General features: G+C 44.2%; 1 protein-coding gene across 12 annotated transcripts in view; it reads left to right on the top strand.

Moving 5' to 3' along the window:
- Window positions 1–7,835, top strand: part of MTSS1 (MTSS I-BAR domain containing 1) — a 123,688-nt gene extending 115,853 nt beyond the window's left edge. For 4 of the 12 annotated variants that reach the window (XM_062503889.1, XM_062503881.1, XM_062503908.1 and 1 more), the window contains 4 exons: window positions 2,028–2,147; window positions 5,349–5,513; window positions 5,855–6,017; window positions 7,144–7,835. In XM_062503889.1, the coding sequence (XP_062359873.1) occupies window positions 2,028–2,147; window positions 5,349–5,513; window positions 5,855–6,017; window positions 7,144–7,835 (1,140 nt within the window). Of the gene's footprint in view, window positions 1–2,027; window positions 2,148–3,121; window positions 3,317–5,348; window positions 5,514–5,854; window positions 6,018–7,143 lie in introns of all 12 variants that reach the window. The other 8 variants (XM_062503856.1, XM_062503848.1, XM_062503864.1 and 5 more) reach the window with 4 other exon arrangements.
- Window positions 7,836–12,301: the final 4,466 nt, after the last annotated feature.

Below are 12,301 nucleotides of genomic sequence, written 5' to 3'. Positions count from 1 at the left end.
CTGGAGTTCAGCATAAAAGCTAGTTTTCTATAATGTATTTTTCTCTAGAAATAGAGGCAATAGTCTCATCTCTATTTAGTGCACCATGGTTATGACTAATGGCAGAGTCAACTGCAGCTCATCTTTGTCAGTATTCTTATTTTAGAGGCTTTTTTTCCATAAAGGAGTTGCATTAAATCAAGAATGTGACAAGTTCCACTAAATATGATGCCACTGCATCATCAGGTACACCACTTTCACCACTGTCCTTAACAGCTAGGTGTCATTTGTTGCTATTCCCCGTGATTGTACCTTCATCTCTTACTGCACTTTGAATACAAGCCTTATTAGGTGAGCCACTTCGAATACAAGCCTTGTTAGCTGAGCATACTTGTACCCTAAGCACATTTGACCTGCAGATCATCTCATGCCAGAATAGGGTGGGGTGAGTGTTATTTCTGTAAAATACTCCCATCACTCTACATGATTTTTAAAATTTTAACAGCCTTTGCAAAATTTCACTTAAATCACAGTTTACCAGTAAGCTCAAGATGCTGATGCTGTCTTGACTTCTCAGCTGCCCCAGCAGTCTTCACCAAAATCATTATGGTGACAGTGTTCCATCCTGGGAGACCTACATTTCCTTCTACTCAGGCATCTGGCTGTACGTTATCCATCTGTAGCTCCTGGTGAGCAGGAGCTTTTGGGTTTTAGGAGTAATTGCTCCTCTGCATTGCCTCATATCCAGCTGTACTTCAAACTTGCAGACTCACCCCAGATCTTACCTAAAGTTAACCTGTGAAATTTTATTTTAGGTGAGATTTCCCTTCCTCTTCAGCATGTCATTCCTTGACATCTCTGTCTTCACAAACTGGATACAAGAGTATATTCTCTCTGCTGTTCTAAAACACCTTAGATAGACTTGTTTCACAGGGCCTTGCTTACTAAAGAGTGAACTGATCTTGCTAGTGTTGCATTTCTGAGAGTGAATAGAGCTCAGTACTGCCCTGACAACTCTGCCAGTATTCTTGATCATGTCCAAGCTCTAGGTTGGACCTGGGCACACATCCCTACAGAGCAGATGCCACTTCCAAGGGGGTATGTGGAAGAGCATTGTAGTTGGTAAAATGGTTCATGCAGTTATTCCCCTTGGCCTTTGTATAGTTGAATTAGATGTTGTTGTAAGGTCTGACAGCAGCAAAAGCACATAAAGGTTTGCACTGAAAATTGGAGAAGTTCCTAGGTAGGAGCAAAATGTTTGATGTGGACATTTTGTGTCCTGCACTTTGCTTTACTCTCCTTCCAAGCCCCTGGTATTTTCTGCCTCTTCTGTTAGAAGGCAGGTGGCAAGCACATGCCACCACTTCTGCACTTAGCAGAGTGCATGTGCCTTCCTGTTGGCTGCTGGGCAGGAGGGTTTGAGTCAGGGTGCTTTTGGTGTATGCATCCTACCTGCAGAGGCACATGCATACAGGTCATGCACTTTGGAAACCTCCAGTTTTGGTAAGTATCACTTCTTTCTCTATTCCGTAATACTTGAACTCAGATGAGCTTTTCACAAGTACTTTTGCAGATCAGAATGTATGAGAACTTGTGATGTTTGCTACTCCATGTTTTAAATCTAAACTTTGTGTCTTCAAAGTACTGATGATCTGCTTTTCTGTATATATCAGTTGTCTCAGTATATTGCATGTTTGGACTACAGGTGCCCTCAGCTTCTTGCTCTGAGACAGCAGCAGAATTGAGATGCTGAAATTGCAATGAGGAATTAAGATTGCTGCCTCAATTGCCTCATTCCTAAGCATTGTGGCAAGTTCTTGCATTAAGAAAGTGGCTTATTTTTTTTATAGATTTCCTGAACATTAGCAATAGTTTTGAGCAGTTTCTAATTGATTTTTAAAATCCTAACCCTTTGCTTCTTTCATCCTTCCCTCTCTCCTGTGTGTCTCTGTGTATGTGCTTTTTGTCTTTTTGTTTGTGATTTTTTATTTCTTTTCTGGTGGCTTGTGTATCCTTTCCCTGCGTTGCGGTGCTGTTTTATGCTGCAGAATTCGTCCAGCTCTGCCTCTTCAGAAGCCTCTGAAACCTGCCAGTCAGTGAGCGAGTGCAGTTCCCCCACCTCAGTCAGCTCAGGCTCCACCATGGGGGCTTGGGCTTCCACAGATAAGGTGAAAAACTTCATCTCCAAGACATACAGACCTACTAGCTCGTTATCCAAAACCTGCAACATTTGGGCAAAACCCCTGTGCATGGGATGCAGCCAGGATTCCTCTTGGTGAAGATGAGAATAGGAACTGTTGCACACTCCCTTAGAAATTAATATGTTTTAATAAAAACCACAATTCTCTTTTAACTAGCTACTAGGAGAAGCTACAAATTGGGTATTTTACAGAGGTAATTATCTAAGAAAAGGTCATTTTCCAGCTTTCCTACTCAAAGAGATTGTGGAATGCCTGACAAAAAGCACCTTGCCCAGGTAGTGTTGTTTGTGGCTTCTCCCATCTCTCCCATTAGGTAGTATACATTACACTGAGTAATGGGCTTTGTTTTTTGACAGAAAGAAAAGCAAAATACACATGGTTGGAGTAAATTATGTGAGATACACTCTGAATTAGGGGAGGAAGTGATAGCAGTCTCCTTTCTCATCTGGTAAATCCTTGCTGTTGGTTTTTGGGGTTTTTTTAATTCCATATCATCACACAGCCAGAACATGTCATGTTTGAAGGCTTAATGCTTTTCCTCTCTGTCCAGCTACACAGACTAAATACCACCAATGCAAATGCCTTCAGGATTGGAAAAGTTCTGTTTCTATGGCCAGAGTCTGCAGCCTAAATTGCAAAGGCTTTTTCACAAAGTGCAGCTTTCATGGACAGAAGGCAAAGCTGCTCAGCCTGGAGACAATGACTGCTAGATTGATGCCTGAAATTTGTTACAGATAACAATTTTCAGGTGATCTCACTTGTGAACCAAGCATCGTATCAATTTTCTGTTTTTTATTTGCAGTGAATTGAAGAATTTCCTTTCTTTCATTTTAAGATACGGATGTTTTCTCCCTAGAACATCAGTCACAGTGTATTTTTGTATTCATTCTGTTTATATTAATTTCTCTGTTTTTGTTCTTTTTATTTTGTTTCGTTTCCAGTTGTCTAATGGGTTTTATCACTGTAGTTTATCAAGTGACCCATCCGTAGCTTCAGTTGGTGCAGGTCCTTTCCCTCATTTCCCGCCTGTCTCCCGCACGTGGACTCGGGCTCCCTCAGCCCTCCTTCCAGACTACGTTCATTATTACACCATTGGGCCAGGCATGTTACCATCATCTAAGATCCCTAGCTGGAAGGTTTGTGTTCCTTTTGTTGTGGCAGTCCTCACCTCCTCATACCAACAGCATGCTCACAGCAGTTGTTGCTCCCTTTTGGTCCATGTAATTACTGGTTGATTTGCTCTGTTTGGTATCACTCTGAATGGGCACTGCATGGTGAAAATCAGACCAAAAATCCAGTTGTGGGTATTTCTGAATGATCTTGCGTGTTCTGGCACTAGCTGAAATGTACCAAAGCTGACAACACTTAGGGAGGAAGGAATAGTTTAGCGCTGAAACACTGGTGTAAACACTCTGGGCTCTGTTGAGGGTGAAAAGAACTTATTTAGCACTGTCAAAGTGCTCACTTGAGCAGGGAAGGGCATCCAGTTGTCTTAGTGGGACCATACATTGGACACCCTGATGTTTTCCCTGTGGCTGTTGGCGGGCACACTCTCCTAGATCCAGCTGGAGTGGTTTAAGAATGTGCTTAGCACCAGGTAAACCCAAGTGGTGACTGAAGCTTTACTGCCACGGACTGCAATTACTCAGAGCTTGTTTTGCTCTCTTGGGGAGACCACCAAAAAAGCGTGCAGTAACTTCTCTCAGTTCCAGCTGGATCTGCAGGGATCTTGGCATCAAAACTTCTCTGCTCTGCTAGAGCCAGAAAGTTCATCCCTGCCAGGTGGTTTCCCTGGGAGACTCTGCCCTAGAGCAAAAGGAAAATGTTTCTTGTCTGTTGCTCTGGATCCTCAGCAAGGCTGATACGCAGTCAACAGCAGCTGTGCAGATTTTAAGTGCCTGTGGATGATTATCTAATATTGCATATGCACCACAGGACCTATGTACATACATCTAAATTGAGATAACTTGTTTGCAGATGCTCCTACTCTGTCTCCAGCACTGAAGACTGTTGGGGTGACCACAGTGGTTTTGGGGGCTTCAGGGTCATTTTTTGTGTCTCTACTAGAAGCACTTTGCCAATATATTTCACAGCAAAACACTTAGAGCAGAGACACAGCTGTCAAGGCAAAGCAGAGTTTCGTATGAGTTAACAAAACCAAAATACCTGTCTGTACAAGGGCGTGTGTCATTTCAACGGCCTTGCACTTCTCATTCCTTGGGCTGAGACACCTCAAGAAACCTCAAGTGTGGTCTTAGTCCATCATAAATTGTCTATCCAGAAGGCTGTGGGAGGCTGCCCAGCAGGCAGCTGTGAGGGTATGGGGCCCATTGTCATGCACAAGTTGTTTCTTTCATTTTTAAAGCAGCCTTTGTCACAGTGGAGGAAAACTAAGAATTGGGATTGCCCCTGCAGCAGCTGGTGTTGGGGGAGCTGCTGCTTAACACTGGTTCTGCATCCCAGCACAGGTCCTGCATCAGTCAAGCTCTTTGTGTGCAGCGTGTGGGTTCTGGACACCCTCAGGACTTTGTTTAATAGAGCCCCAAGTGAATACAGCCCTCATAGCCTCAGGAATTTCTGTTTCAAATTTAGCACCAGTAATTCAGAGTGAGGTTAGTCTTTCTTCAGTACAGACTATCATTATAGACTAGATTTCAGTTGGTAAGTAAACTGAGAGATAACTCAAAGTAACTTGCTCCACCAATGTGTGTGAAAAATCTGTCCAAGCCTAATTTTTCAGAACTGAAGACATCTGTAACTGCACATAATACTAGAACCTATGTATATCTGGAACAGTTATGTCACTGATTGGACATTTATCTGTATCTTCTGCTGTGTGACAGTGATTTTTGTTCTCAAAATTCTGAAAATGTAGTCTTTAACACCATGCAATTTCACTTAGATGAAACTATAGTATCAAAATGTTAAATACCTTCATAGGAGAACATTTAGGTAGAATGGGAAATTTAGATTCCTTTTAATAAAGGAAATGGGTTTAATAAATGAAGATTCTTACTATCCTCAAAATTTATTTCTCACCTTATTCAGAAAGGGATATCCAGTTTGATACACAACCTGTTGCATTACAGTTGTCCTTCTGCATAGTTTTGTCTGTAATTAAAGTGCAGTTCCTGATGAAAGCTGTCCCTAATGAGCTCATTTCCTTAGGACTGGGCCAAGCCAGGCCCTTACGATCAGCCCATGGTGAACACATTGCAACGTCGCAAAGAAAAGCGTGAGCCAGATCTCAATGGAGCAGCTCCCAGCGGAGCCCCTGCGCCCCCTGAGGAGGCCCAGAGACCTCGGAGCATGACGGTGTCAGCTGCCACAAGGGTGAAACTCTCATTTCAAATACTCTGTTTGGTGTAAAGGAAATGTTCATGCTGGCTCCAGCCAGTACCTGGGATGCGTTTTATGTTGTGTTTATCTGGGAAGTGATGCTGGTGTGCTCAGTGGGAATCATGCAGGCAGGAGGGAATGCACAATTGGGTATTGATGTTATAGAGCAATGTACTCCAAAGAAGCATCTGTTCCTAAACCCAAGCAAATGGCTGGGCACAATCCTGTTGGATTATGATGGTGAGAAGCTCGGATGGGGAGGAGAGATACCCAGAAGTGGGTGAAGGTGACTGACCCTTCCAGGTGTAATGAGTCTTTCTCCTGTGTGTAAGCAGCAGGGTGAGGAGATGGAGGCCTGTGAGGAGCTGGCACTCGCTCTGTCCAGAGGGCTGCAGTTGGACACCCAGAGGAGCAGTCGGGATTCCTTACAGTGCTCCAGTGGCTACAGCACCCAGACAACAACTCCGTGCTGTTCAGAGGACACGATCCCATCTCAAGGTACCCATTCAGAAGATTTTCCTTTTTAGAGCATTCCCATCCTGGCCATCACACACTCACCCCATGGTGTCAAGGAGCAGCTATCACTTGCTGACTTCGTAGTCAGATGAGGAGGAAGGCTGGCATTGCTATTAGGAAGATTTTTCCAGCTTGGAATGCAGCCTGGATTTATTAACTACAGAAACCTGCACTACTGCAGGTTGCAAACAATTGTATTTTCTTGTGAAACTACTTCAGTGAGTTTCAGCCTAAGGATGACACCATTTTAAAGAGGATCCTGGAATTATAAATGACACTAGTGTTGTATCCAGTAGTTCTTGGGTTCTTTCTGAGCTATTGTCTCAGCAAATACACGCTCATGAGCTTTGATGTGTTCTGTCAGCAGTCTCAGTATGCTGTTGGTTTCCCTTGGTGATCTTTTGTTTTCCTGCCTAAGCAGAAATGTTGTAATTGGAAAAAGAATTCCATTGGAGACCTTAACTTAGGCATAGCTAGGAAGCTGGAGTAAGGTGTTGTGTTTTGTACCCTGTTTCAGAACCAGCAGCAAGCTGAGAGAGACCAGGCTTGGTGTTTGCAGTTCAAGCTTTGTTTGTTCAGCCGGGGTAGCTCTGCTGTGCAGTCACAGGAGGCAGCAGGGCTTGTGGAGGGCCAAGCTTGGCTCAGCACTTCTGTGGAGAGGAAGGAACTCAGTGCAATTTTTAAAGCTGAGGCTGAGTTTTCAGAGCTGACAGCTGGGATTTACTTTGCAAAATAAACAAATTTGCTGCTGAAATCATTGGTACATGGTCCCCTGAACCCACTTGCCTAATCCAAAGTACATTTTTCAAGTATTTCTAACTACAAGTGGTAGTCGGATGCTGGTTTTGGTATTTGCATGTTGATGATAAATATGGAGCTCATTCTCATTCACAAGAGTCATGGGCCCCCCCTGCAGCTATAGGATTGGTCTGCTGCGATGCCTTCAGGTGTCAAATCTTGGTCACAGAAGCTTGGACTTTGTTCCTTCTAAAGGAGGAAACTCCTTTAATTCTTACTGACTCCAGGCTTTTTTGCTTATCTATCAGACCTACTGACATGACTCAGATGTCTGCTCCAGCTTGATCCTAACTCTGTCTTTTGGCATCAGTTTCAGATTATGATTATTTCTCTGTGAGTGGTGACCAGGAGGCAGAACAACAGGAGTTTGACAAATCTTCCACCATCCCAAGAAACAGTGACATTAGCCAGTCCTATCGCAGAATGTTTCAAACCAAGCGTCCCGCTTCCACCGCAGGTCTGCCGACCACGCTGGGACCGGTCATCGTCACACCCGGCGTCGCCACCATCCGGCGGACCCCTTCCACCAAGCCTTCGGTCCGGCGCGGCACCATCGGCGGAGGCCCCATTCCCATCAAGACGCCGGTGATTCCTGTCAAAACGCCAACTGTCCCCGATATCCCGGGGGGGCTGCCTGGTGCCCTCACCGGGACAGAAGAGTGTCCCGAGCAAAGTCTGGAGTCTCCAGCAGCAGGAGATGGTGGGCAAGCTGTCACCAGCATGCCCTCGTGGAGCGGGCAAGCGTCTGTCAACCCTCCGGCGTCGGGCCAGAAACTGGGTGCTGGCGAGGAGCAGAGGCAGGCGGTCCCGGAGAGCGAGGGGGACGAGAGCGAGCGGGATGGTGTCGGCAGCCTGGGCCCCGCGGGGCAGGCGGAGCTGGAGCCCGGCGAGCTGAGCCCCGGCGATGTCCCGCAGGGGGAGGATATGCTCAACGCCATTCGGCGCGGCGTCAAGCTGAAGAAGACTACCACGAACGATCGCTCAGCGCCTCGTATTTCCTAGGAGAGGAGAAGCTGCCAGACTACTGAACGCCGAGAAGGAACTGTGAGAAAACTAATTTGTCTCTATCCATTCCAGTCTGTAATCAATGATTTTTTAAAGATACTCGGTAACAGACAGTCTGAAAGTACTCTAAAAGAGAAAGCAAATGAAAGAGCGTAGTAAGACATAATCTTCAGTGGTGTTTTAATTTGTAAATATCAACGATTTTGTTTCTGCATTTTTTTGATCTAAGTTACCCTTTTAATTTTTTCGGAAGGTGCCAAATCCCATTTACCTTTTTTATAACTCTCTTTGTAAAGTTTTAAATCACAGAAGAAAAAAAATTGTCGAGTAGTTAACTTCAGTAAAGGGATTTAATGAAAATTTGGCTTTTTTGCAAGCTTTTGTAGAGCGCCTTGTAATAGTGAGGTTGAAAAATAGAACAATGGGACTTACTACAGTTTAAGTCCAGCTGTATGGAACGGATCCACATTTAAGTATTTAAAAGAGTTTGAAAAGCAGGAATAAAAATTGACAATAAAGCAATATATAATGCAAGGAAGAAACCTGCAGTTGGTAGAGTTACTGGGGGGTAGTGGGGGGGAGATGCCATCAAAATAGCAGATGCTGTTGCACAAAAGTAGCCTAGTAGGATGTATTACTAGTAGCTTCATGGTAAATGCATCAGAATAAGCCATACTGGATTGCAGTGTTTTGTTTCTGTAGGGTGTTTTAAAAACAGAGTTTTTCCACATTTCTTTTTTGACTGCACAGCAGCAACTCTCAGTCACATGCATGCAGCCTTAACTGTGTAGGCTTGGTTCTTCCACCTTCACGTTTTGTTCCACTCATCCTTCCGCTGATTACAAACAAGGACAACAGGCTTAAGGCAGTTATAAATGTGAAAACATTTTTAAAATGCAAGCAGGGAGTTCTTAGATGTTATCAAAATGCCTTTTTCTGACCGTGCCCAGCAGGCTGGGCACCCTAGAAAGCCCAACTATTTTGAGAAAACACTTAAAAATTTGACAAGTGAAACCAGCTTGTGATCTAATACACCATGAATGTTTCTTTCCAATACAGGGGCTTGTTTTTCTTAACTTCTTTTAAATGGCAGTTGATTGGCTTTTCTTAAATACTGAAAAGGGTTGTGGGGTGGGGGGGGTGATACTGTTTTTTTGATAATACCGGGAGTCTGACCACTATAATCTCTTCTTTTGTACTTTTAAGTAATGTTTTTTGGAACGCTATTGATAGACTCATTAAGAGTTGGATTTTTTCCTTGAAGTAAGTTATTGCTGCAATACCCGTTTCCTAAAGCTGACAGAAATGTGCAGACCCCTTGGGCATGGCAGGTGTTCCAGTCGCACAGTCCAGAAGGATGCTGTCTGCCCACCCACAGCAGACCCACATGTGGAGGGACACCAGACTTGCAGATCCGGGATTCTTTAAAAATGCACCAAGTAACACACATAAGGGGCTGGTTTCCACCACACACTGCAGATTTCTGTTGGCTCTAGAGTTGTCTACATGACCTCTTATGCTTTAATACATAACTGCATTGGATGTTAAACTTCTAGTAACTGTGTAGTCACTGTGTTCTATATGACATTTTACACTGCTGTGCTTGCTGAACTTTTTTTTTGTTATGGCTTAAAAGCAAAAAAGAAAAAAAGCATGATTCTTAGAAAATATTAAACCTTCCTTTCTTTGAAAAACAAGCTCCTTATTACAGAATATAATAAACAGTAGTGCCTGTGGTATAGCCCACCAATCTTGATACAGTAGCTGATGCATTGTGCAAATGAGGCTTTGAGATGGTTTTTGCATAAACAAAAACTATTAGGAGATAATAGTTAAAAGTGTTATTTAAACCTTTGAAATAAATGGATGTAACTGTACCCAAGTACAGCTTTTCACTTGTTTAGTTCTTAAACGTTAGTATAATCAGTAAAATTTAATATAAAATGTTGCCAAATTCAACGTAGAAAGAATGTGACAAAACACTTTGGATAGTTCTATTGTTTGTGTTTTTGCATATTGTAAAAGCAGTGTCACAGCTAAAAAATAAATTGTTTCTAATGTAAATTATTGTGGTTTAGTTGCTAGTTTGTACTGAGAGTTGACCTCTCCCTGTGCAGTTTTTTGTTCTAAACTGGTATAAATAATTGCTGTAAGTGTGTCTCCCTTCTACATTGTAATGATTGCTTAAGCCTACAGTATAAATAAAGAACTGCTGAAAAATTCCCGTGTTTGCTTCTTAAAGACTTTCTGCTTCCAGAGCATTCAGTGGTGGCCTTCATCAGACATTTCAAGATCATGCAGGTTCCGTCTGTGTGTAATAGAAGCAAGAGAGAATTAAATACCAAGTAAACAGAATTGCATATAGCTGTGTTTTACGTGATGGGCACCAGCAGGGTAGCTGTGGAGCAGAAGTGTAATGCTAATGAAATAGTAACAGATGACATTTCTCTGTACCTGGCTGTTGTTACCTGGCCAGGAAGCACAGGTGACTTTGCATTTTTGTGCATCCACCTCAGTCCTGGACCAAAGTTTCTCAGGCCAGAGGAGGAAAATTGCTGCTGTCAACACTGCCTGTGCAACAACCAGAATTTATCACGCACAGCATCAGCACCATCTCCCACAGCTCCAGGAGGGACAGAAGACTTTCTTTTGTTCAGCTTTCTCAGCATTGAAGGCAGAGAGGGGAGGATGTTGCTCCCTCTTGGAGCTGCCACACAATAGCCCAGTTCATTTCTTGGCCACTGCAGTGACTTCATTTTTATCTAAAGGTACCCATTTGTCACTGCACTGGGCTTATGAGGCCAGGTTTAGGTAGCAGGGGGCTACAGGAGTGACTTCTGTGAGAAGCTGCCAGAAGCTTCTCCCATGTCTGAAAGAGCCAATGCCTGACAGCACTGGGATGGACCCACCACTGGCCACAGCTGAGCCCAACAGTGACGGCGGTAATGCCTTTGGGATAAAAGACTTAAGAAGGGGGAAAGTGGCTGTGGGACAGCAACAGCAGGTGGAGAGAGGAGTGAGAATATATGAGGCAATAGCCCTGCATACACCCAGGTCAGTGAGGAAAGGAGGGGCAGGAGGTGCTTGAGGTACTAGAGGAGAGGTTCCCCTGCAGCCCATGGAGGTCCATGGGGGAGCAGAGATCCACCTGCAGCCCATGCTGGAACAGGTGGGTGCTCAAAGGAGGCTGAGAGGCTATGGAAGCCTGTGCTGGAGTAAGCTCCTGGCAGAACCTCTGGAGCCCTGCAGAGAGGAGCCCATGCCCTTAGATCAGTTTGGGTCAGCTATCCTGAGTCCTGACTGTCCCCTCCCAAGATCTTTCCGACTCCCAGTCCACTGGTGAGGGCGATGCCAAGTGGACACGCTGGATGCCGTGGAGCACTGCTTAGCAGTAGCCAGAGCACTGGTGTGCTCTTACCACCTTCCTGGGACTATGAGGGCTGCCTAGTATAACGTTAACCCATTCCAATACAGTCAGGAAAATGTTAAAGGAAAAACCAATGTGGTTTGGCTGGAAATGTCTTGTCTCCAAAAGGATCATGGTTTCGTCCCCCCATCTCTCTATGGCTGTATCTCAAGTACTGCTGACCATCTTGTCTCACTTGGGTGTCAGTGCTTTGCTCAGCTGTTTCAATACTGAAGGCACTTGTTCCAACTGACAACTCCAACCTGAGGTATGGCATGTGCCAAACAGCTGTGCTGGAAGAAGGCACACCTCAATTCTGTCACTACTTTTGGACTAACTGAGCACAGAGAACAGATCCTGCTTCCCGTCACAAAAGAAGGCATCAGCTGCAGAATACATAAAGCTGTTTCTCTGGAGTTTTATTCTCAAAGTTCATGCCTAGTTTAGCATGTAGACTTACTGGAATGGAGCAGGTCAAAAGTTTCTAAAAACCACCCATATTAAAGCCCTCGAGCTACATCTGTTTAGTTAGAAGAGCTGAAGTTTGTGCTTTGCCATCTTTTGTTCAATTTGGGTTCACAGAAATATTAAGCCTTAGGCTTAAACATGGCCATAGTCAAGTAACTTCTGTAGAATGGAAGTCAAATTAGGCAACCTAAATCTCTTAGCCCTAAAAACAAGAAAATTGCTGAAGGGCCAGGTTTTCCTGTGAGCTTTTGCTCAGTGGCTGTATCCCATCTGTTCTCTCACAATGCACTTACTGAAAGTGTTAGCAGAACTTCCCGTATCTCATACCAGTGCTCTGGGAACACAGCCTGAAGCAAACAGCGTTTTGTCCCCAGTTCAGTGTCACACTGCCACAACCGTTTGTGACCCATGAATGGGCACACAAGAGCCACAATCTTCAGCATCTCACATGTGCTAACTGATACTATTACAAGCTCAGTAGTTATCTGGGACTCAGTTTGTATAGGGATCAACTGTCCTCTGGTGCTCTACAGCACTGGTATCCATGCCAGGAGGAAAGCACATGTTGTAAGGAAAGTTTGTGTCTTGT

The sequence above is a fragment of the Cinclus cinclus genome, chromosome 1 (assembly GCF_963662255.1).
Source record: "Cinclus cinclus chromosome 1, bCinCin1.1, whole genome shotgun sequence".
NCBI lineage: Eukaryota > Metazoa > Chordata > Aves > Passeriformes > Cinclidae > Cinclus > Cinclus cinclus.
Note: the sequence above shows the minus strand (reverse complement) of the source record. Positions and strands in the feature narration are given on the sequence as shown.